Raw genomic sequence first — 27,884 nt, 5'->3', positions numbered from 1 at the left:
CACAAAAAATTCACAAAAAAATGCCTTTTTTCGTACGAATTAACCCTAGCCCCCCCTTAATTAACTGTAATACAAGAGTCACCCCTCATCGAAACCAAAGTTTTGATTTGCATCTTAGCACGCCGAAGGTAAGAATGAAGAACGTCGTTTCAAAAATAAAACAGTCTAATTTATTTACATTTAATTTAAACAAAATTCAGAATGTTATAATCACATTTCACCCACGCCCATGTCATTTTACAAACGAAATTTGTGTGCGCTACGTTTTAAGTATTCCTTTGCTCATAAATATGTGAGGATAATAATTTTGAAAGGAAAATAAAAATAGAAAAAAATATATAATAGAACATTAGAACAATCATAAAATAGTGAATTTTGAACACAACAAAAGCTTAATACAAAATTTTACGTTTAATATTAGAAATTTTATTTGTGTTTGAAATAAAATTCTAATTAAACTTGCCAAGTTTGGCTAGCACGAAAAATCATACACAATATAATATAATCCAAATTTTTCAAGAAGAAAAATTACATATTTCACTCGTTTTTTTGTTGTTGTGATGAAAGATTATAGTAAATTATTTCATTTACGTAACGAGGATTCTGTTTTAACAATGATGTTCAAAATTTTATATATATTTAACACATAGATAATTTATAAACGTGTTAGAAACGTCTACGCAAAAGATAGTTAGGTGGAAGTTAAATGACTAGGCTTTTTACCTAATAAATTATAATATAAACAAATAATAATAATGAATTAATTTTTATAGTGTGTATTTGAAAATGGACCTTTTCAAAATACCCAGGGATTTTATCAAAAAATGACCACATATTTAATTTCATTTTTGTAGTAAAAATATCAAAGTGTAAACAAAGTTTTTCGGAAAAAAAAAATTATAAAAATTGTCTACGCAATCAGCCATTCAATAAATTAATTAGTATAAATCGTTGCTAAGAATCTTCAGAACATATACATTTGTAAGTATGTAAGTCTTTGCGTATAATATTGCTAACAATATATTTTATAGTTTTTCATTTTATGTATTTTTTTTTTTTTCTTGTCAAATAGTGTAATACTTACAATCATCGAATACGATAATTTTGTGTTGACAGTCACCGAAACAGATGCTCATTATATTTTCCAGTCATAGAAACACACACCCTCCAATCATCAAAACATACCAAGCATTGTAACTTACAATCATTGGATCATTCAATCGTTGAAACATGACATACAATCATTGTAACTTACAATCATTGGATCATTCAATCGTTGAAACATGACATACAATCATTGTAACTTACAATCATTGGATCATTCAATCGTTGAAACATGACATACAATCATTGTAACTTACAATCATTGGATCATTCAATCGTTGAAACATAACATACAATCATTGTAACTTACAATCATTCGAACATTCAATCGTTGAAACATAACATAAAATCATTGTAACTTACAATCATTGGATCATTCAATCATTGAAACATAACTCACACTCACTCAGAATCACTGAATCATAAGGTCATAGTAATTTACAATAATCGAATCATATAATCATTGTAACTTACAATCGATAGATCATCGCAATTTACAATCATTGAATGCCATGTTGATTTCAAATGCATCAAGTTCTAAAGATGTTATGTTTTTAAGGACGTTGGAGCCCTAAGGATAGTAAATTTCTGAAGATGTTTGAGCTCTTAAGATGTTATGTTTCTAAGGACGTTGGAAGTTCAAAGATGGTACATTTTTTTTAAGCACATTATTTTTTTATGAGGACATTGGAGCCCTAAAGATGGGATATTTCTAAAGATGTTTCTGAGGACGTTCAACGTCCAAAGATGGTACATTTCTAAGGTTGTTGGAGCCCTAAAGATGGTTCGTTTCTAAAATGTTGGAGCTCTAAAGATGCAGCAGCCCTGATGCAGATGCGTGTGCAAGGAGCGCACTGGCAGCCTGTCTCGCCTCTAGATGAAGGGCCATCTCGTTGGCCCAGTCCCTGGCAACGGTTGCCGGGGCCCCCCTGAGCAGCTGCATGTAGCGCAGGGCCTGGCCCCACTGGGAGCGCTCTACGCAGTACCTGCGGAGGATAATAAAATAACATCAGTAATATACAGTGAAATCTTAATCGATCGTTTCTCGAGTAATCGTTTTCAAGCATTGTCATTGTTTTCTCCCAATCCTGAATCAATCATACAAAACTGTGGTTATCGTGGTGTATAAATGAAAAATCTCTCCAACTCAGGTATAGCGTTTATTGATAAGTTGAAAGCTGATTTTACAATCGCAATATTTCACGTTTATTTATGCACAAATACTGTGGAATGCTCGCGAAACTAGGTCGTAGTACTCGTAGGTAGGTGCAGCCGACGATAGTAAATACTGAATACTAATAATATGCTCGCTGCGTCGGGCTTATTTATATTGTTCGGTCGGTGGCAACAGCAGGTAGTTAAATGGCAACTAAATCGAGACCACTCGCTCGGTCTGGCCCTTTCCCGAAGTTTCGACGGCGTGGCAATTATGCCTAGGCCGTAGACTCAAACCTTCTGGCGAGTTCTCGTAATGTGTAAGACCGACTTGCGATATTATTGTCGTCGTTAGACAAGTAGGTGCTTGTAGTAGGTAGATTACTTTGTTTACGATGCGATTTGGACTGCAGGTACATAATTCGGGAGTAGGTACTAAGTAGGTCGAGCGGTTTATTATTAATTAGTTAATCTAGCTCGACGCTACAAAACTAACAATATTAGATCGCATCGGATGCTTCACTGTGCATCGTTTTACCGCATTAATGGTTTAAATTACGCAGTTTTTATACTATTTTACTCGATCGATCGCTGCCGGCAAACACTTCTGATATTAGTTGTCTTTAGACTTACAAACGCAGTGGTGCAGGATTGCGGTTATCTATCTAGTATTTGAGCATTCCAATTTCAAAAATGTCTGGTGAAAAAAGTGAGTACACTTCAAGAAAGAATAAAAATTGTCGAAGAAAATAAAAAAATCCCATTGAAAAATGCGTTGATGTAGCCAAGCGTTAAACACATTCATAGCACGTGTGAAATATGTATCTTTTTTAACCTTTCCGGGAGTATGGACGCTAATGAACGACGGAACACACTTTCGCCAAAGGAGTATGGACGGCTATGGACGACAGGGGTCGCATGTTCATATTCGATGCATATTCTGTAAAAATGCATCGTATTGCCATCTATTGGCATATTCCTGTAACTTTACACCAATTTTAAACATTTTACATCATTATCAACAGAGATATCGGCTGTTATTTATTTTGCATACTATCATAGAATTTAATCAAAAAATATCATTTTTTATTTATGTAAAAAAAACTCACTCCCCAGAGCACGGCCAGCATTACATAACTTACTCCCGGAAAGGTTAAGAATATTAAACATTTAAGGATGAATGTAACTTTTTTCTATATTCCCACATTCATTGTTTTCCCGCATTCATATAGTTTACTATTCCAATAGTGTCATGACTTTGGCTCTCCACTGGGACAATGCATTGTTAAGGGTTAAGGAAGCTAAAGTTGGAAATTGCACCATTAATCTGAAACACCAGACCCCTTTTAAAGGGAAATCAAAAAATAGAATCAATAATGAACTCTAAAGTGTTTCAAGTGCAAGCGATTCTGTTAAAAAAAATTTATGCATTTTCTCATGGCATACAGGTTTAAATCGCATATCAAAAAATTTCCAGCTAGTGCGAAATTCCAATGCTAGCAGCGCATGAATGGTTTGTCGGCGGGAAAAAATTCTTGTAACTGGTGCACAAACGGTTTGCCATAGGTTAAGGGTTAAAAAAGGCTTACTTTTTCAGAACCGAAATCTATCATATTCCCACCATAAGTGCAAGCGAGAAAACATCATCCCTCTCGCTTCATTCTGGGCGAGTACATAAAAAATGGTGCCCTGCGGTACCTGAGGAGCTTGACCAGACTGACGAGCGATCCAACAGGATCAGGCAGGCAAGGATATATTCGCTTCTTACTCTCGTCTCCTCTCCAAGAAGTGGGAAGCCGAAGTATTTAGATCATGACAATAGGTCCCTTCAAAACGACACATAGAGGTATCACTATAATCTCCGAATAACCTACATATGATGCTAATGTCTCCTCTTTTAAGAAGTCTCATGACTCCTCGTATCATGACCATATCAATAACAAGGCCATATCAGCAGCGTCGGTGTTCAGCGATCGGTACCAACCTTGCCCTTTCCAAGATGTCGTAGTTGTCCAGCTTGGAAAAGTCGGTGGGCTCGTCCTTAATCTCCCCGCGGGGTGGTGGGGGGGGTCTGGCCAGTAGCAGGCCCTGCAACCAGGACAGCACAAAGATGTGGAGGCGCGCGCCGCACTCTGGCACCAAGGATAGGGAGCGGCACACTTTTTCAACCTGGCAATAAAATTACAAAAAAATTGTAGGTTGATAAAACTTTTCACCAAATAACTTCGTTACGAATTATGACAGATTGGTATCATAGAATATTAAAATTGTAGAATTTGTGAGGGTGAAAGTAATATTTATAAAATATTTGGACCATTACAAGATCATTTCCTATTAAAAAAATAATAAATTACTTTTCAAATGAACACCGTTAGTAAACTTTAACAAACGTTGGCGATTCAGATTTAGATCTGTCAAAAATTTAAACAGAAGAAATACATGTTTCACACATAGAATTATTATCTATTTATATAAAGACGATTGTCTGTTTGTTTGATTTTTATACAAATCTACAGTTTTATTCCAAGACTGATGAAATTTTGCAGACTTGACCTTCAAACCAAAATGAAGGTCACTGTATAAGTCTGATTTCGAAAAACTCTGTGTAAATCTTAGGCAATGCCGGGGACTTCAGCTAGTTAAAATAATTTTAAAATTTTTGGTTCCCACAATCAGAACCAATTTTGAAAATTCAACTTTATTGAACTTGAATAATTTTACACATTACATTATGAAGGAATATTTCAAAATTATGCACTTTATCAGAGACAACTGAAATGAGTATGTTTGATGATCTACATAAAGATTGAAGTTTTTGAGAACAATCCATTGGCAATGGACATGACAATTGCTAAGGACAGGAACCAATTTTTCTAAATATTTCCATATGGCGTGGAAATATGGACACTTGAACCAGCGAAAGAAAGCGGATTAACGACCTTGAAATGCGATGCTGGAGAAAAATACCATGGACAATCAGACGCACTAATATATATATCCATTCTGGAAAAGCTAGGTATCCTCAATAGACTATCAACTGTCTGCCTATAACATGTCCAAAGATACTGTGACATATCGCTTGCCAAACTGAGAACTCAAACCTGGAAAAGTCATGGTCATTGGCAAAGAGGAAGGCAGTGGAAGATCACTGATGCGGATATCAAATATCACCAACGTCCGAAAAGTCAGTGTCCTTGGCTCTCCGTACGTAGCGTAGGACCGCGGTAGGTGGAGAAGCCGTGTTCATCAGGAAAATTGAAGGGGATCACAATCCTCAACAACGAGGAAACTACTAAAGAAGAATTGGTATGAAGCTTGATACCGAAAGATTTTAAAATGTCTTGTTTTTACACCGAATTTTGTGTGAACATACCTTAATGAATCGTTCTCTCAGGCAGATTTCACTGAGCACTCCTCGCTCCCTTGCTGCAGCAGGAACTCCTCGCAGTACGGCTGCCACCAGCTCATCTGTGTCAGCTGGAAAAGAGAAAAATATTACTTATGTATGTGAGTAAAACTGTCTTAAAAAGTTTTCCAAAGGACCTGAAAAACATCCTACGTGGAAAAACCTTGCATATATGATGAATTTGACAAGTTGTTAATTTTTGTGTTCAAGGGAACGAAAACAGAAGTTATTACACTAGTGATTTATTGAAACATGCATCTGATAACCTAGAACAGGGCTAATGAACCTTGTTTACGTATAAGTGTGCCAGAGAATATGTGCAATTCTTAGAAATAAATAATAATTTTTATTTGACATACCTGCAGCTGTGGCGATGGCCTCCAGCTCAGTAGCCACAGAGACCCTGGCCGCCTTGGGCCCCCGGCCGCGGAGCACCCCCTCCAGGGCCTCGCTGGCGGCCCACAGCAACTGCGCCTGGCGGGCCATCTTGTCAGCGTCGGAACGAGCTGGAATCATGGAGAAGTTTAATATAAAATAATTCAAAATAATCATACAGTTCCATGATAGAAAAGAACAGTAACAAAACAGAACATTGAAGAAAACTGAAGGAAAGAAAAATAAAATTAACCTCACCCATTCTTTTTTTTGACCCAACGGCATACTACATAATTTTTATTTGTGACATCTGTGCATACTTGAGAAGGATTATTACTGTGTAGTATTGCACCCCATATTTCCCCAAATTAAACACTTTTTATGCTTTTTTTATGGGCGGGCAATGTGCTGATGCGTAAAAAGTGCAGTCCCCCAATCTTGGCGGCAGGTATGCCGATGGGTTAGAGAAAGAAAGTCAAACTGTGTTACGAATATCCCTACAATATTTTAAAAACTCCATCACACTAAGTGGAAATGTTGCTTGTGTCTAGATGGAGGACTTCTCTAGCATAGGAATCAAACCCACCATGTTTGGGTGGAAATCTGACTTAGTTAAACTTCTAACCACTCGAGAAAGATGGTGAGATATGCGTTAATTCTTTGGCTTTAACACAGTAAACAGTTTATGTTCCTGACTTGTTATTAACATTCGGAGGAGTGATTTTTGGAATGAGCGTGGTCGAATCCAAAACCGAGCTACAAATGAACATAGAGATTGAATTGAATGTACAGTTGGATTTGTCTGAACAATTTGGCATTATGCAACAAGTTCTGATAATTCTGGAGAAGATTCTGTAAATATTTGTCATAAGCAAACATTATATCACAACGGTAGCCAAGTAAGGCATGATGACATATAATATAATTATACAGACATTGTTAAATATGTCATTTAAAAGCATGCGATTCATACACAGGGTGTCCGGGGGTAAAGTGAGCTAACTTCAGGGGTGATTCTACATGATTTTAGAAGTAAAAAAGATAAACAAGTTTTTTCGAAATTCCAATGTTTTGGTAGTTTTTAGGTAAAAAAAAGTTGAATTTTAAGTTTGTATGGGAAAATAAATATTCTTCTATGGAAAAATATTTTTGAATGGGAAAATAAAAATTGGAAATTCTAAAAAACTTATTTACCTTTTTTACTTTTACCATGATGTAGAATCACCTTCCGACTTTACCCCCGGACACCCCGTATAATGTTTCATGGTTACATAGTTACCTTTTAAGTTATCGTCTAAGGCTGCATGAAAATATTATTGGTAAACATTTAAAAATATAGTAAATTTGTTAGTGGCTTAGGTTTAGTAATTCGGTAAGATTATAAACATAGCAATGGAGTGCTTTCTTTATATTGAACGTATTGATGTAATATTCAAATTATTCAAGCTATTACTAAAAGCAACAAATCTAAAAAACCATAATGGACTAGTAATAATTACATTTTGGTAGATGACAAAAGTGTACAATGCAAGAATAAAAATCATGGATAAGAGAGAAGAGATTATAAATTTATAAGACTTAGGCAAAGAAGTTATCGGTTGCAAAATTAGAGTTAACCTAGGCCCTTCTTTAACAGGGATACGCAAGTGTCTGATACTCGACGATTCAGGTATATTGGCGACAACCGTCATACATCTGCGCGGAGGTTCGTACACTTTGTAAACTTGTCGGCGATGCCAAACTCCCGCGACCAGTCGGGCGAGGTTGTTGCCTTTCACGTCGTCGGGACTTACATGGTGTCACTAGTAACAATGCGTATCCTTTAGATCAACGCTAGGAACAAAATATTCAACAAAGAATGACAGATACAGCAACTGTTTGGTTGTGAGTGAAAGCAATCTATGTTGATTCAACAATGATTGGTGGTAACGTGGGTCTTGTAATTCCAATAATTACGTGTCAAAAGTTGTTTGTGATATACAAAACCAGAGGCGGTTCCTTGGTACATGCATTTGTGCATTGCACTGCTTGTCTTCTGTCTTCAAATAACAACTTACAACGACACCGCTGCCCCAGTCATCGATGTACGAAAGTATGCTCCAGTCTTAATTCCCACTAGGTCATTATTTTCTAGTACAAGACTCCCGCGCAAGAGCAAGCGGGCCGTGCATATCCTGATATGCACAGAACAACGATTTACCATACTATTGAAACAACATCGGGCGGTATGGAGACAGCCAGACCTAGCCGAAACGGTGACATGAGCGAGACAGTTATCGTCCAATCATGTGTCAGAGCAGTGCAGATATATGCGCCTTGACGGAGAGAGAATTTGATCATGCTTAATCCAATGCGTCTGGAATGTATTCGCTTAGAAATACTAATGTACAATGATAACGCTACGACATTCACACATTTAAAGTCGTGCGCGGTAAATTCAATCATTTTCAACGATGAAATGCGTTTCCTTTACTCTCGAGATGGTTTTGGGAATGCGGACGTAGCAGTATTATTTAATCAATTAGCTTACATATATAACTTAGTAGATGAATGATAATGAATTGGAGCAGGTACCCCCTTCATCAATTTAATCCACCTAAATTACACACGAGATACATTTTAAAAGTGAAATGCACTGCTGGCAATTTCAGTCACGGGCAGCCTCTGTACACAACATGAGTATCGTATAGCAGTATCCCAGTGGGAGAAGGACTTTAAACAACACAAACTTAGGATTGTTGGAATTGTTGTTACGAAACAAGAAAGGTTATTCTACAGCCGAGCTTTTGACTATAAGAACGAGTGGTTATGTCAAAGATATAATAATGAACCTTTCAGTGCACTGTCTACACCCTGCAGACGACCCAGGACTGCAGCTAACCTCACTCCTGTGGCTGCCTTCTCGGCTGCCAGTTGCTCATTGCTGTGTTTCTTTTCGTCACGTTTCACCTAATTAAACAAAAATTAACATTAATAATTTGGGGTAACAGGGTGGGCTCTGCACTTAGTAAGCATCAAACAATACATATTCCGGTAAGTTTTTAGATTTTCACGGCCAAAAGCATTTTTGTTGTTTGTTTTTGGGGTGTTATGCCGTGTTGCGCTACATCTACGTAACACATCTTCGGATCTACCGGATCTGCCCTGATGATGGACACTGCAACGCTGTCCGAAACGTCGGCTAAAGAAGGAGTTAGCGCAACACGGCATAACACCCCAAAAACAAACAACAAAAATACATATTCCCTTTTCAGGACAATAATTCAAATAACTTTAAAAAATGATAATTGTAGGATTTAAAGTCCACTTGACAAAACTAAAAAACATAAAATAATAACTGTCAATAATAATTTCCTTTTTTTTTAAATATCTACAATGAAACCCACATCGTCGGGTTACCAGCAGAAGTCGGTAACGTACATTTTAGTATTTCTGAGATATTGGATTTTGAATGTTTGAAGAGCTGTGTAAATCAGCAATCAGAAGAGAAACACGCGTTTACTTCAAAAATATATATTAAATTGTTATTAAAATGCAGAAAACAAATAAATGTATTCACAAAATAAGGCATTTTTAACACATTTTAACAAAATTAAGCTAAGTTAAGCCAAAACAGTTACTTTTGCTAGTAAACTGACGATATAAAGTTCCTGCAAAGTTCAGTACAAGGTTTTACTTATTCAGTCCCTTGAAGCACGAGACAGGGTCACGATCTTCAGCAATGAGGAAACGGCTAAAGAATATCCCATAAAAGATTTTTTCCGGTCCTTTGGAAAACCTTAATTCGTCAGTTTATTCAAATCATTGTACAACAGATTATTTTTCAATTTCCAGTGCAGGATTTTTTATTTTAACATTCTTAACATATGGGAAAATCTGTTCTGCTGTGTTATATCCTACATGGTGACGACTACGGCTAAAGTAGTGCAGGAACGTATAGGCCATAGCATTCCAAGAGGCATAGTTTTACAAAACTAGGTATCGCGAGATTTGCATAACTTCTGGTTTCTAGGCTAAATATATTAGTTTTCCTGTATTACCGGTCTTGTTTTATTATGGGCAATACGAACCTGTTCAGTGCGATGGTCAAGAGCCTCTTGCAGTTGAAGCTGAAAGATCTCCATCTGTCTCTTGAGTTGTGCAGCCAGCTCTCTGTCGGCTTCCGCCTTTGCCAATTGCGTCTGTGAACAAAATAAACTAATAATGTAAAATAAATAAAATCATCTCCCGAACAATTTGATTTCGACATTCATAAAGCTGGGATCCCACCTAACCTATTCTATGATCTATTTCATAGAACGAACCATTCAGAAGTGGAACGGATCATCACGCATTCACACTTGCTCTATTTCTATATCAATGGGGTTGGATACTGCCTTTTTATGCCACCAGAGTTCGCATGAGCTGTCAAAATGTAATATGAATCCTATAATTTCTATACCCGCTATATCCGATTTTTTGACAAAATGATCTGAGTATGACATCTTGTTCACATTTTTGCGAGCAACAAGAGGAACCTAAAATTGAGTTTCAAAACCCTCCTTATCACGACCAAAAACCATGTTAAAACTGCGATTGAGAAACCAAATCCGCTATATCATACAGAAAGTAACTATCAAAACCCGCTATATCGGATTCAACCAATCGCAGTTATTTTGCCAAAATACAATATGGCCGCCGCTCTGACGCCACGCTCGTGTGTCAAAATGATCTACGCGTGTGTTTCTAAACCCGCCATGTCGGCTCAGTTGACTTTCAAAATCACCAAGTGAGTATCAAAATCCGCTTTATCCATTTTATTTATCGAAATTACTTAATTATTGCTAGACATATATAGAAAAATAAATGCTTTTCGAAATTTTATTACTCCAATTCATTATATAAAAAATTGTAATGCAATTACTTATGTACGCTAGAGATGTGACAGTTTTTTGCGGTTTTCTCCAAATCAATGAAAGTTGATATAGCGGGTATAGAAATTACACGACTCATATGTAATCTTATTCGAAAATTGTTGAAATTTGTTATAACTTCTGTAGATTGTTGTTGTGTTGATTGACATTTTTGTTTCTCTCCTTGTACTGCTTAGATTTTAGGTTCCAGAGGAATTCGTAATTATGATTACAATGGATTCCCGTCATTCGTATCCTATTTTTTTATTTGACATAACCAGAGACATTACCGTACTGTGCGGCGTTCGCGTAGCAACTGCTGTTCACAGGGTTCTATTCTATGGTCAATTCTATATGTTTTTCATGTCCTACAATGCACTTAAAAGGTTTTTGGTACTTCAAATACATTGTATAAACGGTACAATTATAACGGCCTACATCCCAATTTGAAATGTTATAAAAAAAATTGTTCAAGAATAAAATAAAATTATAATACCTATGTAATTAAAGTTGAAGTTGATTCAACATTCATTTCTTCTCTGCCGGAAGGTATTTGGTGTGGATGTACCGGCAGGCCACAAAATAAAATCGTCATGTAGAACAGCGTGTTAACGTGCTAATTCTATACGGTCGGCCTTGTGGGCACGGCTACCTAGAGCGCGTATACGTGCTTAAGGCACACAACCGGTTAAGCTTCTATTTTTATTGAGTGTTTTATGGCATAAAAAGCCTGTACTAACTGATAAGTACGGTGGGAATGCGCCATTAACTGTTGATTTTTATAATATCTCTTAAATTTTACGGCGCTAACTAACTAACCATCACGCCTTTTAGCGCAGGGGTAGGTAGAGAGGACGGACCGCCAAACAACTTGGTCTTGGAAAACACTCCTTGCCTCATACAAAGCTGGCTGTCTGAAAGCAATCTGTCACATCACGCAGCACGTTTTGACACAGTGGGCCTTACTAATAAAAGTGTTTTAAATTTTACACAACTGATAAACAATCATTTATACATATAGGGTTAATGTTTGTTTACCGGTTGTGTAAAATTTAAAACATGATTATTAGTAAGTGGGAATGTGTAACCGCACAACCGGTTATCCCCGCTGATGGATGACATATGCGGTAGCGGTAGACAGGTAGATCAGGTTAAAATCTAGGATAGATAAGTATTTTGTTTGTATTATAAAAAGTGACCTTTTTCTGGAAGAGCAGTGCGAGCTCCCTGCGTTCCCTTTCCAGCTCAATTTCCACTTTAGCTTTGAAAACATCTTCGTCAGATCCTGAAATATCAAAGAAAAATACAACTCTATAGTGCATACAATGCAACAAATTGTTCACAAGGTTCAGGCATTCATATATAATGACAATATATTTAGAAATATTATTGCCATATTTTCTGTAAATGAGCATAATTAATACACCATGTATGTATAAAAATGAGATAGTAAAAATCAACAAGGAATGAGAACTGGAAACGCAAGCTCACCTCTGAGCGTATTGTCCAACTTCTGCGTAACAGAGAGCAGTTGTTTTCTGTTACGTTTTAAAAATATTCTTGCAACAGTTTCTGTGCGTGAGCCTAAAATGCAGTATGTAATAAATTGAAAAATTTGAACTGGATATTCAAGGAGGACGATATCTTACCTCTGAGCGCATCGTCCACCTTCTGCGTAAGTTCACAGTCCATTTTAGCCAGGAGCTGCTGGTAGAGGAGCACCCTTCGCAGCGTCACCAGGAGAAGGGCGTCCGTGTCTCCGCCTCGGGTGTCCAGCTTGGCAGTAGAGATGTCTGCACGGGGGAAGAGGGCCTGAATAAGATCATAAACATATAAAATAAAACTAAATATGCACAGTGAAATTCCCCTGCAAGGTTTTTCAAAATTGAAATATCTTATGTGAGAAAACATAAAGCGGTCGCTACACTCAATGAGTTTTTTATCATAAGTGACTCTTCAATAAATAAAACTTACAGTCTACAGGTAACTCGCATTATAGTATCACTACTTTAGTCTTCGAAAATGAAATCTGCTTATGAATAAGTAGTAATTTATACAATTGCACATTAATTCCTCGCTGCGTAATAACCGTAAGTGCGAATCTCAAGTCGGGTGAAAAAAGTTCGACTAGTTTCCTAAATTGAATATTTTTATACAGTATTTAGTTTGACACAACAAATATTTTATAATTTAGTCACCGCAGTAAACGAACATGGAACAGTAGCAGGGTTTGAGCAGGTTTTGAGCAGGGTTTAGTTATTTCGATGAACGCTCGCCGGCGGTCAAAGAACGAATGATGTTGTAGTTTATTCAAGACACCCTCCTTGTGCCAAACAGATGGTCACGTGTTTTGCCTCTGCTCGTTGAAATGATACCCAGATCTTGCGACAAGGCATGCCTATAGAATTTTTTTTTTTTTTCTAATATTGATTACATTTTATGCTTTTGACTGACCAACTAGGAAGGATTCCCGTTTTGGACAGTCAAATTTACAGGTTTCAAGTTATTCTTGAAGAATACAGGATTTAAGACTAGGTAAAATAAGTATGTTAAAACGAAGATACATAAAAAGATACATAAAAAAGATTCATAAAGATACATGCGTTCGTGATAAATAATTATCAAATTACATTTTTTAGTAACATTTCGGAATCAGTCCTGCCTAGATCCAACAACCATTTTGTCACTCCTGGACCGAAGGATGATAATTCACACAGTTTCAGCTGAGAGGGGATTTTATTATATATTTTAGGACCGAGATATGAGAATATTTTTTGATAAGCTGCTCTGTTGCTTGTTGGAACGGAAAGGTCATTTCTTCCCTTACTTCTGGTTTGATATTTGTGTTCGGCTGTTTTCATTTTGTTTTTATTTTTATGAACATGGATTACTATTTTTTTAGTCGGACATCTAGTACATTAAATTCCTTGAAGAGAGCGTCGCTCGAATATCTGGAAGGTTTCTTCATAATAACGCGTAAAATAGATTTCTGTGCCTTCAATAACGTGTTTAATGTTGTTCTTCCTGTACCTCCCCACCCAATGCAACTGTAGGTTATGATTGAGTTACACAGCCCGTAGAATATGTTTTTTAAGTCTTGTTTTTAAGTCTTGAATATAAATGAATATGTTGTGAAATACCTCAAGTTCATCAATAAAATGCCTCCTGGCTTCTTCCACCTGAGGCCAGTATCTCGAAGCCACATCAGCAGCCGCCTTAATCTTCTCATATTCCTGTCTCTGGGAAGATAGATCAGCTCGAGCACGTTCCGCCTTGATCCCGGAGCAGGAATCTATTGAAAGAAGAATAAAATAAGTCTCTTAGTAAATCAAGCAATTTATCCACTTTTTAACGGTACAGCTACATATTTGATATCGTCACAGGAAAGCAATTATACTGATGCAACTACCATAATATATATTTTTTTTAAATTATCAAATTTCGAAAATGAATTGTGAATTGCAAACCACTAGTTAAAAAACCTTCATGAAACCACTGGACAGTTCGATGCAGAAAAATGTTTCAACAAAAAGAGTAAAATGTAGTAGACCGATTAGTAGCTGAGTGGACAAATGCGTCGGGTTACCACAGAGATGGTGTGCGTAGCAATTCTTCTGCAAGCCAAGTCCTCCACCATTGCAAAAGCAACATGTTTCACATGATTTGATGATTATTAGTGTTTAACTAATAATTATTAATTATTATAACCCGAGAATGTTTGTATTTCTTTTTAAAACAGAGAAGAAGAAGAAAGAAAAGAAAGGTAGAGGAATTTAGAGCAGTATCACTTTTATGTGACGATAATAGTACCCGAATTTAGGTTAGGTTATTTCATTTCACACCATTAGTCTATTTGACTCAAAATTAATGATTAATTTAATTGGCTCTTACCGAGTTTTTTGATAGCGGCCTTTACTCTGCATTCTGCGTCAATCTTCCTCTTGTTGGCACGCCTCAACTCATCCCAGGGTCCTTTTCCAGTTCCACCTTCAGCGCAGCTCTCCATTACCTATTAGAAAACAAAACAATGAATTATTAATCAGGACCCAAGTGCTTTTTGGGAGCTATACAGTAGTCCATCCCTTTCATCACAAGGTGCTATATCTCAGGGTGGAGTTTGGTCTCTTCCACTGGCTTCGGTTCCTCACCATTCTCTTTCAGCCTTCCTGTCCTGCCATCCACCTCTTCCTCGGTCTGTTACTGGGTCGCTTCCACTGGCATTCTTTCTACAGCCCATTCCCATCGCAGCCTTCGGGACCTACAGAATCTTACAATGGTCTCATGGGTAAATCCAGAGACGCTGGATATCGTTAATTTGCACAAATTATTTTTAAAACATTATGTATCAATTTAATAACAATGAGAAGCATCTATTTCAGTCGCCGGAGAAGAGCAAAAAAGTAATAGCTATTTCATTCAAATTAATAGAAGGATAATTATTGTCTTTTGTTCAATCCGTGTTTTAACTATCAGTATTTTTTTCAGCAGTTGTAGGCAGAGAGGACAGTCCGCCAAACAAATCGGTCCTAGCATACACTCCATGCCTCATTCACATTCATACATCATCTCTTACTTACTTTTGGGTGAGCTTAGTCACACTGTGTCACAACTGACTTTATTTTAGTTCATCTCTTTAGATTCTCTTTTCAATATTCAATGTACCCACAATAGACAATATTTATAAAAAATATTCAATTCTACAAATTTATAAAGAAATACAGTTAAATAACTTACAATTCAATTCATCAGCAAGATATCAAAAAACTATCAAAATCCCAAAACTCAATACAAAGCACACACAAAATACCTATCTCTATCTAGGTATAACATATTTTAACATCCTTCCATTATATCTAAAAAATATTGAAGATATTCAGGAATTTAAAATAAAATTAAATAATTACCTAAAACTACTATAAAAGTCCATATCTTACTCTTATTATTATTTCCTTCAAATCTTGAAACTGTATTATTGATAAATCTTGCCTATTTCTTACTTATCCCTTTGGTTTTGCAAATTTATTATTTACTTACTTACATGATTCCATATAATTGAGCTAGGATTCACTCACCAAACACAAGAGCCTCGTCTCTTTATGGTGAGGAAAAGCTATTATTATTTACCTTTATAACACTGTATAATATGTATAAATTGTATATTTATTGTAAAAAACATACAAATATTAAATAAATAAAAAAAAAAAAATAAAAAAATCTCCTTATCAATAATCTTAACAATGTATACTCACAGCATTAACTTTGGTCACGTATTCATTGAGGATATCGATGGCGCTTGTGTATGCAGAACTGGCTTCGGAAGACGCTGCCTCGAGGATCTTGACGTACTCGTTGGGTTCAGATATCCTCGGGGGCTCTGGCGGGGGCGGGTGTTGAGGGGTCTTAGGGTCACAGACTTTATCTGGATATCAAACGAAAGATATAGTAAGTAAATGGCAATAATTCAGGTTTCTAGAAAAGACCTATATACAGTGTTTCTTATTTCATCTTATGTACATACATATATGTACTTACTAAGAAGGGTCTTTCCAAAGCACACTATAATATGAGGCACAAACAATTTGTGCCTCAACCAATATGCATTGATTGGTATATTTCTTTAAAATAAATAAAATCACAAGAAAATTATTTTTTTTCAAAATTTCCATTAACAATTTTCATTTTCATTACGTACTGAAAATATAAAAATTATAGCACAGAGCCTTGAAAAATCAAGGGATTTTAAATTCCAATTTTGAAAATGCCATATTTAAATATTATAGGTGGGTACCTACTCTATCGCTTGTCTGAATAAATATACTTCACAAAACTGATTCTAATGTTTAAAATGACACTCAAGTCTATAGCAAATTTGAGTTCTTTGAATGTGAATAATTTCGCAGGTCGCAACCGAAATTAATATTTTTGATTAACTTTTCAAATGGATTTCGAATAAAAAAATAATTTCTTACATTTAACCCCTGGGGGTCGAACCCCTGCATTTGCAGTGTTGAAAATTTGAGCCCACTCACGGTACAAAGCACTTCAATTGCAGTGTCGAACTAATACATACATTCATTTTGTCCTCAGATAATACCTCTAGTAGGTTAGTGAAAGAAACAAAAATGTAATTTTATCAGGTATGGAGTTGTGTAGGCTTTAACAAAAATATCTTTTATTTATTGAAGTTTCTAGTCAGATGGAAAGTAACTTGTTATTACGGAAATAATTTCCTGAACATTTTAACGTCTATATCTGAAACTAATCTTGCATGTTTTGCTGCAGGACACTCGTAGCAGATTAAGAACCACTGTTTCCACTGTATAAAAATGCATTCAAACGTACCTGAAATATAAATTATAAAATGCCAATAGATTATTTAACTCACTTTCAACGGGTTCCACAAATATTTTATCTTCGCTGCCAGTAGGTTTCTCCTCGAATGCAATTTCCTTAATTTTCGGTGGCGCTGCAGAGTTAGAAGGGATTATGCGTTAATTGAGACAGAAGATGTACAAATGTGGATGAAGCCAAATGTGCTCTTAAAAGGTAATACATACAGTGAAACTCTCTGAAGGATAAACTTAAAAGAATTTATAAAATATACATTTTGCTAGTTAAATATTAAGACAAATTATTTGTTTGCCCCGTACACACGCAATATGAATATGAATAAATAATTTTGTCCTTATAAAAACACTATTCTTTCAAGAAAGGCATACAAATATACAATATTGTATCGGTGATTCAATCCAAAATTATATTTGAATGCTTTATTTGAAAGATTTGAGTTTTAAAACTACTTATTGATATTGCGTATATACGGGCGCAAACAAATAATTTGTCTTGATATTGTAAAGCATAACTTTCAAAGAGCGTATTTTAATAAAATAATTAAATTAACACCATCAATGAACACGTAGATTATAACGAACGTCGCGTTTAGCCTTAAGGGCAAACATAAAATTATTCATTAACTGCTCATTCATAGATCGCGATAGTGAAATTAATATAGGAAAAAACACATTTTAAAAATATTAAGATGAATTGTTTGTTTGCGCGTATACATACGGAATATGAATATGATTAAATAGTTTCGTCCATATAAAAATTGAATTTTTTCAAGAAAGGCATACAAATATACAATATTGGATTGAATCACCGATACAATATAGTATTTGTATGATGTCTTCTTGAAATAATTCAGTTTCGATACGGACAATATTATCAAATTGTATTCATATTGTGTATTGTCACGTAACGAATCGGACACGTTCAAAACTCCCGCGAATTCAAATTAGTCAGCGGTGAGTTGTTACCATTGTCGCTGTGCGCGCGCGCCTGCCTTGTGCACGGCCAAGTTGGTAAAACTGCTCTACGCTCGACACGCCGGCATTCAAATCACCAACGGCCCCACACTCACAATCTAGCCTTGGCCCTGTCAACATGTCTGTTTTGCTATTTGCTAACGAAACGCTAGGAATATTTAGGATGTAAATGACCCATCTCATTTGTGTATCTGTTTGTAATTGTGCTTTGTGAATATACTATCATACCCCATTAATGCGTTTCCTTTGACGAATTCGAAGTGGTTTGTTTGGCAATCAGTTCCCCGTGTAAAAGCCGTAGCTGACCTGACGCCTGATGATCATGATCTCAACCTCTACCACCTGAGCTAACGCCGATATGTACTAAGGCACCCTTTTTGCAATGGACCTCTCACAGGGAAATTGCGCCCTTTACAGTATGTACGGGAGTTAATAAAATTCTTTAAAGTATATCCTTAAATGGTAATGTCATGTACTTGTTAGCTTTTGAATAGGCTAACTTATTTACATTGAAAGGTGCAATTAATTAAGTTAGGTAAGTATGTAGTTGGATGTTGGGTAATTTTAAAGAAATTAAAGGGTGAGGAATTAATTAACATTAGGTTTATTAATCCCTTTGTTCCTTTTAGTGTACTGTATATCGATAGGAGTATTAATGTCACCATTAATGGCGTAAAGCCATTTCAAACAACCTTTTGATTCTGAACAGTGGTTATAATGAGAGTATCTACCACTCTTGAACATGCCGCAAATATACTTTATATCAATTAAATGTAAAATAACACATATTAATTAAATAAACATTATTTGTGCACACCCGGATTTAAACCCATGACCTCTGAACACATAGTCGAGGATATTTACTGCTTTACCACGGAGGATGTCAAAATCTAAAACATTTAGCTATTCTTAACCTTCCAGCGGGCGCGTTGAGAAATTTCCCTTGAGCGAGCGCTTGTCGTAAATTTTACGTCATCGAGTTTTCTCCATGTAAGTGGTGTTTTCTTTATACAAATGTTAGGGAATTTCTCTAAGGTTATGAAAAATGATAATAGGCAGCACTTAAAAAAAAAAAATATTCGACTTCGCAAAAAAAAACGAAGCAACACTCTCTAAACATGTTGATATTTCAAAACAAATATTTTATCGACTTATTTAGTCAGAATCAAAATTCTCATCCACACAATTGTTACAAACCACCTAATCTGAAGAATGGTTCTTGCATGTAATGGACTGGCAACGGCAACACTTCATTGATGCTGAGGATCTTTTCTTATCCAGTGCACATAGCTGACAAACACCGCGTTTTGGAAAGCTTCTATTTTCTTCTTCTGTTATCGGTTCAACTGCCCGACGGTAATTCACTTTGATCTCGTAATTCAGCACTTACATATTGCGGTAAATGATTGACATTTGATTTGATTTGATTTGACTCTAGCATATCTCGAAGCTCGATGCTTACGACTAAGTGGTAAGAGTGGGGGAAGCGATAAGGCGCGTCTGTCGTAAATTTTACGACAGCGCGCCCGCTGGAAGGTTAATTTTAACAATGACTAAGGGTTGGTTTAAGTTTAAATTGATAAGTGATTTTAGGTTGTAAGCTACGGCTACATGACAAAAAATCAAACAATCAATTTTAATTCCTCACCGATCGGAGCCAAGAGGTCAAACTTCTTATCGTTCTGCGAAGCTGGCTGCACCGATGGTTTGTCCTCACTGAAGAGCAACTCCGAGGCGGAAGCTGCCAGCCCCTTGACCTGTGACACCGCCCAGGAGCCTGTCATCTCCCGCTCCGAGTACATCAGGGCGATGGCGTCGTCAGTCCAGGGCACGTATTCCTTGAGAATCTTGCGGAAGTCTTTGTCACTCCTGGAAACAAGTGTACGATTTCAAGACGCAGTAGCATTATATTTATTTAAACTTAGCTTTCCAACAAACAATTCAATTTATTGTTGAAATAGGATGAAATCTATGGTCGGAAATGGATTATGAAGTATTTTTTAGAAAAAGAGGATGAGAAAGCAAATTTGCACCAAACTCTTAAAAAATGTTCATTCTGACTGTTAGTTGTAACCCTTCGAAATCTATGAATTGCTATCAAAGGTTAAGACCAGGTACGGCCGCTGCATCAAATGTTCGGTGGTTTACTGAGCGCCAAATGAAAAGCATAATTATATTGTACCCTTTTTTTTAAGGGCGGAGACAGTTTACACGTAGTTCCCGTGAGCACTTAAGCCATAGGCCATTGTGCTATCTCCCATTTTACCTCAATCCTTTAACAACAAGCCAGTCCCATTAATAAAGTTCACCAGGGTTGTCATTGGGTATGTGGCTATGTCTTCTGGTTCTACTGTATGTCTCTCCCAGGTATCTGAGCCTAGTTCCCACCAGGGCAGGACATTGACGCCATAGGTGAATTGGAATCTCTTCATCCTCTTCACATTTCCTACATCTATTGGTGCTTTCCACTCCCAATATCTGCATGTGATATTGAATCTACTTATAGTCACTCATTTTTAAAAAAGGCCAAAGAAATTCAATTACATAATATCAAAACAGAAATAATTTCATAATAATAACGCGCACGTGTGTAGCTAATAATTACAATGACAAAATAGGTTCCCTAAATATATTACGTGAATAATAATAATAAAAACATTGCATTTTGCTAACGAAATATTACTATCTCGTTCAAACCCTACGTAAGAAATACTTCACTCGAGCTTTTCTCTGGAATGGTTTGAATGATTCCGACGCTGTTCGGATTTTTTCGGTACATTTTGTCATTCTAACGGTTTGGATATGTTTGTTCAGCTTCATACAATCCAGCCGCGTGTTTCTCTCCATCACCCAGATTGGAACCTACCTTGGTTCAGACGGAATAATTCTTACACATGAGGCCGCGCTTTCACATATTTTTGAGAGAGGCTGGGTCGAGAGACTGGCCCCCCTCTCCCCAAACCAGCCTCTCCCAATCTGGCACACCACGTAACGGTAGGCACATCCTGAACACATCTCACCTGATAAACCCGGGCACCTCTGCTAAAGCACCAAATGTAGCATCCCACTTGGAGCGACCTATGGCAGAGGCGTTGGTACCCAAAACCGCGTCCAAATTGAGGTTTAAAATGTTGTTTAATTTTGTTGGCGGTTCGGTGCACGGGTAAACGAACGTTAGAACGAGCTGCGCCTGTGCCTGATTAACTCTTAAACCCTACCTGGGGTACTGGAGTACCCCCCTGCTATTTAAAATATCCACAATTTTGAAAATATTGCAGTGTTGCAAAAATCGCTCTAGCTAATCTACTCTCGATAATTGGCGCGTAAATACGTCGGTAAACCGTGACCTCCCGGCAAGTGCAGTCGCGTCCACAGGTGTTCCGGGGTACCCCAGTACCCCGTGGTAGGAATAGTGTTAGTTCTTCCTACCAGTTATACTTGAATTACTGAAGTTGTTTCTCGACATCTCTCTGGTAAGTTTACAAATTATTTATGATTTACTTTACTTTGTGATAATGGCTAGAGTACAGTGTTGATAGAGAGGGCCTGCGCCCAGTAACGCGACATTCATGGACTAATAATGTGTTATGAATGTAATGACAGTGTATGGAGTATAATGAGGTGTCTGAATTATTTTCAGGTATGGCATCCCAGACTCGAAATCTTGGAGGGGGGGGGTGAAATTGCAGCTGCTTTGTTGGTTTCTGACGACGAAAAGCTAAACCTAGGAGAAGATTCAGAAGATGAGCCCGACGGTGTTATCGAGGATTTCTGGGATCATTCTGAAGTCGCATCTCATGAAGACGGTGATCAAGTGGAAGGAGATGAAGAGTATTTAGTGCCTCTCAATGATGGGGCTGGTATAAATGAAGAAGATAGGCGCTTGGTTCGTGTGCTAGATGCTCCATTAGTTCTGTACAGAAAATGTCATAATAATGTAATGGAACTGACTGCTCCCGTACAAGGTCTTAACAGAAACCTGACATGTAACAATTGGTTCACGTCTATACCTACGGCCAAGAAGTAACTGGAAAAAGGGATAACATTAGTTGGAACTGCAAAGAAGAATAAACGAGAAATTTCTCCTGTTTACTTGGACAAAAAAAATTGATAAAGATGCACCTCAATGTTTGCCTACGACGAACCTCTCACACTTTTGTCATAATGTCCTCTGAAGTCAGCTAAGAAGAAAGCTGTAATAATGCTGTCCACCATGCATGACAGCCCTGACAAGGATAATGAAGTGTACCTTCCAGAAATAATACATTTCTATAATAAAACCAAATGCCTGGTGGATGTGTTCGACCAACTTTGTAAGAAGTACTCAATGTCCAGGATGACCAAAAGGTGGCCCATGTGTCTCTTCTACGGGTTGCTAAATGAGGTTGGTGTCAATTCTTGGGTCTTATTCAAGCTGTCAACTAACATTGATAAAGAGAAAATAACTAAGCGGCTTGAATTTCTTAAGAGTTTGTCGATGGCACTCATAAAGTCTCATATGAGAGCAAAATTTCAATGGCCAAGTTTAGCCCGGGATATCAGAGAAACTATACGTGCAGTCTTGAATATTCATAGTGAAGATCATAGGCCGGTCCCTGATAATCCCAAACCTGGTCGCTGCTGTTTTTGTCCGGACACAAAGGACAGAAAATCTCGATCTGTCTGTAACACTTGTCGCCGCCATATTTGTGCTGACCATCAATACAAAATCTGTCCTTCATGTTACGACAAAAATGTCTATTAGTTTTTATTAATAAATTTTATTGTATTTTCTTATTACTTTGCCATAATACAAATAATATTTTTTTAAATATCAAATACTTTTATTTTATAAATTTTTTTCTGCCCGGGGTACTTCAGTACCCCGTGGTAGGAATAATTACATTCCCAGAGTGGTAGGGTTTAAGAGTTAAGACAGTTATCTAATTTTTAAGGCAAAAGATTACAACAACCAAGTAAATTAATGAACAGGTCGTTTTTAACGGCTCGAATGTGGAAAGATTTGTCAGTCCCTTAAGACCCATCAAGATCACTCCTTCCTCTCAAAAAACCTACACACATCATCCTCAATGAAGTGATAGGCTCTGAGATACATAAATTATTTTCCTCAGGGCCTACAATTCTTGATTCATTTCAGCTGATCAAAATTTGTGTAATAATGGAAAAGGCCGAGAGACAACAACTAACAGTGACAGTTCTGTTCAATAATGTGACGAGAGTTTTAATCAACCAAACCTTAAGATTTTGTTCAACTTCTACAACATTGATGTGCAGATATAATATAATAATATAGGCATTATTATAATTCAATAAAAAATAGTACACACATCAAATACTAACTTTGCATAGGCTAAAGTAGCCCCCGTTAAGGCAGTGGCTCCCAGTGTCACCAGGAACAACTTGCCCCCGATTCCCCCACTTTTCTTGGGGGGCTCCTCATGGGGCGGGGGAGGGGGCGGGGGAGCGGAGCCCCCCGTGGCCGGTGTCGCCAGCTGGCGCACATTGTTGGTCAGGCGGGCATTTAGCTGTCATAAACAAAATTAAAAGAATAATTAGTCAAATTTGAATTTGGAATTAGAGTGAAAGATTATAGGTTGCCATATTATAATAATAAATAAAATTAGTCATGTTTGAATTTGGAATTACGTATTGTAGATTGAATGGTTAGTTTAGAGATAAACCGATAGAAGTGTTTTGGGCATGTATAATTGTGCTAGAAGTGAGGTAAATTCTTCCCTACTTCTGCGAAATTAAATTAAATTAAACATAAATTCAAATGTCGAAATTCTTTCTCGAGTAGATTATCAATTTGAGTCGAAAGGTATTATATAAATTTGCAATACCAGTTTTATTTCAAATAGTACAGATCACACATCTTGAGATTATCTGACCAATAGTTTAAAAATTAAACATTTTTACAGAAAAGTTGTTTTTTATTTGCGTTGAAAACAGAAATTAAAAATGGGCTAGTTTGAAACAAAGAAGTTTTTACAGTTCCCTCTAAAAAGTACTTAGATAATAATGAGAAATAAATGTTTCAGTATTTTGTTAAAATTAAAACAAATTTTTCACTTGGCGGCTATCAAATGATATGAATGTTTTAAGATTAGTTTTTTTCTTCTCTCATTTTACCCAAAATATGAACCTATGATCCTAAAATAGGTTCTTAGTTTGGGTTTAATTTTTAAAAAAGCTACAAATTCAGGATCGCTGGCCACGCACATTTTTTTTTTAAATAAAACCTTTTCATTCACCTTAATTACTATAAAAGCGTCGGGAATTTTTTCATTTCAACATTATAATTTTTAATAACGTTAGGGACAACCATTTCCAATAATTTCTGACAACGATATTTTCATATGTTTCTATTCCTGATACTACACACGGGACTAGAATAAAAAATAAAAAAACTATTTCAATATTATTATGCCAAAACATGGTGCGAAGAAAATACATCAAATCGCCTGTTTTTTTCTAACAAAATAGCTACTAAAATGCACTATTTTCCATTTCCGAAAACTGAAATACTTACTTATCATTATTATCTAACTGATACAAAGTGTTTTTAAAATAAAATGTGCATATTAAGCGCATCCCTATCCTCTGTATATTTATGAAAGTTACATTTCATAAAAAAATGCTGGCAATAAACCAAAAAGCCAAAAACAGAATCATCACAATCGCAGTTCATTTTAATTTTAAAATTTTCAAAAAGACTATAAAAAAACAACACTTGATTTCAACTTAAATATCTGATGGAGACAACTATTCTACCCTTCAGTACTTTCAACTCGTTTGTTCAGTTTGAAATGTTTTCTCTGTATTTAAAATGCGCTATAAACATCTTAATTTTTAATTTTCCGTTAAAAAAAACTGTTTTAGAAAGTAGATAAAATCATCTTTCCGGTGTATGCATTTAAAATATACATTACTATTTCTAAATAATAAAATTTTAATATCAAATGTGAAAAATGTTGTCAAAAATGTAATCACATTTTTACTTATTTTTTTACTCCAATCATAGAAAAATTGAGAGAACTGGATATTTCAAAAACATATTCGTTTTGTTTGGGGAATTTGTAAGAAAACTGTACCTTCACTTTTATCTCGTTCATATTATAAAAAATAAGAAATAATTTTTAAAGTTAAACTAATTGTAAATGTGAATTATTCATTTTGGCTATTTTTAGGATTTTATTAATGGGATCCAGTAAAAATATTTGAGGCAAAATGGAAAGAATTATTATTTTTCTTTCTAACATCAAAAAAATTATGTATTTTTGCATGATAGAAAAAAAGATAAAAATACTTTAAAATAAAATATGGACGACCAGTCATATATGACCCTCAAACGCTGGAGGGCACAAAAACATGCACAAAATAGGTTTTTAGGGTGTTAGTTTAAGTTATTTTAATAATTTATACATATTTCCTAACCTTTGAGAAAAAATGGAACTTTTATCTCCCACAATTTAAATAGTTATTTGTTGTAGTAATTAAGTTGAAATCAAGTGCTATTTGTAATTTTTGGCGTATTAAGCGTGCAGCGGAATTCAACAAGTTTATTATTTCATTTTGAATGGTAAAATTGATATTTCAAAGCTTAATAGTGGTTAATACAGCTTTTGCTCCGTGCACATCCTTGTCTGTTTCCAGATGTCATAATTTGTCTCATATAAAGCAAGTAAAAGATTAAAAATATGTGCTAATTACAAGAATTTTTGAATAAAAATTCTCAACAGGACAAGATTTTGATTTATATTGTCATTTGCAATGGTACTGCTGTAAACAATACCACAGCAACCAAGAATATCAAATTATTATTTTCACAAAACACTTACTTGGACCATCAAAAATTTGAGATTTCTTTTCATTTTTGACTGCGCTTTGTTTTTGAGTAATTGTAAAAAATATTAACGTCGTATTTTTGATTTTCAAATGTTATTTTGTTAGCACATAACGTTGCTTTTCAATTTTCTGCTCCATATTAAAATAAACCATTTTATGCATGAATTATATGCACTGAAAAAAGGTTAAATTGTAAGATAATCAAACATATTTGCACAATTTTTTCAGTCAATCCCTTTTTCAACAGCAAGCAAATATTGTTGGGACAATAAAATTCCTCAATGAAGGGGTTGTTTTGATTTCTGTAAGGGGCAGAAACTTACGAAGATTATAGCATTGAAATTAGTTTTGGTAGAGAAACATTTTAAATGAGGTTATGTTATTATGTAAGTTCACTTGAAACTGTCACTGGCAAAATTTTAGCATAAATAAAATTTTGTATAATCTCACTAGCTATGAACACAAGGGTGAAATGATTGACGTTCCTTTCAATATTCTTTTATTTTTAGTATCTGACAGATAATGTAGCAAAGGCGAAAGAAGACGTGACATAATTTACAAAAAGTGTAGCGGATCGAGCCGGTCGCAGAATTAGCAGAATTTGAGGATAATGGAGACAAACTACCTTAATGACTTCTGTCGTGGATATTTTCACTGGAATTCTAAACATTTTGCCTAATCAGGCACTGCCGAAAGACGATCGCGGATGTTTTTCGTCTCGATATTTTGAAAAGGTCGAAAACCCCTGGCGGCAATCGGTGACACTAACCTTTTGCGCTAGCTGTCATTCATTCTGTACAACAGCATTAAAATATATAAAAATTCATATGTGGGGTATTTTTGAAAAACATTTATTGCAAAAAATGTTTTCATTTATTGCAGTCCAAGTCCATCTTAGACGTGCTTACTAAGGTCATTATTATTGTATACAGGTTCCAATTTTTATAATTTTGTAATTAAGGCTGTCGGTTTCGACAATATTGCTGCTGAATATTTTAAAAGAGATAGCCATATAATTCTCACACGGTTGTGCAATTTTTTTAACCAATGTTTAAAGGAAGGTTACAACACGTCTTTGGATTGGAGAAGGGCTGTGATCATGCCGTTATACAATGGTAACGGGTCACGTATGTAATGTGGGAATCATAGGGCTATTATCCTGCTAAGTTCAGTTAGCAAACTGTATGGTAGAATTTTGATTGAAAGGGTAAGAAAGGAAACAAAGGATAAAATATGGGATGTGCAAGGTGCTTTTATGAGTAGAAAGGGGTGCATGGACCAGATCTTCTCATTGCATATGCTCACTGAGAAGTTTCTGGCAAAAACCCAGAAACTTTTCTGTGCCTTTGTAGATTTTCAAAAAGCATACGACAGCTACACAACCGTATGACAATTTGTTTTATAAAAACTGAAATGCAATTGTAAATATTTATAACGGTACGCCTATCCGTACAAACATTTGGAAAAATCTTTTTTTGTTGTTAAATACCAAAAACGCCCATTATTATTGTACACAGGTTCCCATTTTTATAACTTTGTAATTAACTTTTATTACCAGCTCTGCACCGTTTATAGTGTATATTATGTTGTATAATCACTATGTTTATTATGTTGTATAATCATCTTTATATTTACATACACTCATTTGATGTATTTGTTTAAAAAAAATTGTAACTAGTTAAGATAAAATGTAAATTTTGTATAGCCAAGGTCACCATTAATGGATGAAAGCCAAAATAAAAACAAAAATAAAAAAAAAACTAGGGTCAAAATAAATAT

At 35.7% G+C, this 27,884-nt stretch overlaps 1 protein-coding gene across 3 annotated transcripts; it reads right to left on the bottom strand.

Annotated features, from left to right (window-relative positions):
* Window positions 1–147: 147 nt before the first annotated feature.
* Mitofilin (inner membrane mitochondrial protein mitofilin) lies at window positions 148–26,849 on the bottom strand. 3 transcript variants are annotated; one of them, XM_089647011.1, is made up of 16 exons: window positions 26,731–26,849; window positions 23,598–23,782; window positions 19,906–20,126; window positions 17,318–17,398; window positions 16,182–16,351; window positions 14,824–14,941; window positions 14,073–14,224; window positions 12,582–12,744; window positions 12,132–12,217; window positions 10,111–10,221; window positions 8,872–8,989; window positions 7,320–7,340; window positions 6,025–6,171; window positions 5,633–5,736; window positions 4,244–4,428; window positions 148–2,090 (listed from the first exon to the last, which is right to left on the bottom strand). In XM_089647011.1, the coding sequence occupies exons 1-16, from the start codon at window positions 26,773–26,775 to the stop codon at window positions 1,913–1,915; spliced, it is 2,085 nt and encodes a 694-aa protein (XP_089503137.1). In that variant the 5' UTR covers window positions 26,776–26,849; the 3' UTR covers window positions 148–1,912. The 3 variants fall into 3 exon arrangements, with proteins under 3 accessions (XP_089503137.1, XP_089503138.1, XP_089503139.1); XM_089647012.1 differs by lacking the exon at window positions 7,320–7,340; XM_089647013.1 differs by lacking the exon at window positions 17,318–17,398.
* Between the last annotated feature and the right edge of the window lie 1,035 nt (window positions 26,850–27,884).

Source organism: Hesperophylax consimilis, chromosome 25 (genome assembly GCF_061612785.1).
Source record: "Hesperophylax consimilis isolate HC1 chromosome 25, BYU_Hcon_1.0, whole genome shotgun sequence".
NCBI classification, from domain to species: Eukaryota; Metazoa; Arthropoda; class Insecta; order Trichoptera; family Limnephilidae; genus Hesperophylax; species Hesperophylax consimilis.
Note: the sequence above shows the minus strand (reverse complement) of the source record. Positions and strands in the feature narration are given on the sequence as shown.

Coding starts and splice junctions, on each gene's coding strand:
- Mitofilin (XM_089647011.1), bottom strand. CDS start 26,775: ATGTTTAGAATTCCAGTGAAAATATCCACGACAGAAGTCATTAAG. Junction 14,225..14,823: donor GGCCGCTATCAAAAAACTCG/GTAAGAGCCAAT, acceptor TTCTTTCAATAG/ATTCCTGCTCCGGGATCAAG. Junction 12,745..14,072: donor ATTTTATTGATGAACTTGAG/GTATTTCACAAC, acceptor GATCTTATTCAG/GCCCTCTTCCCCCGTGCAGA.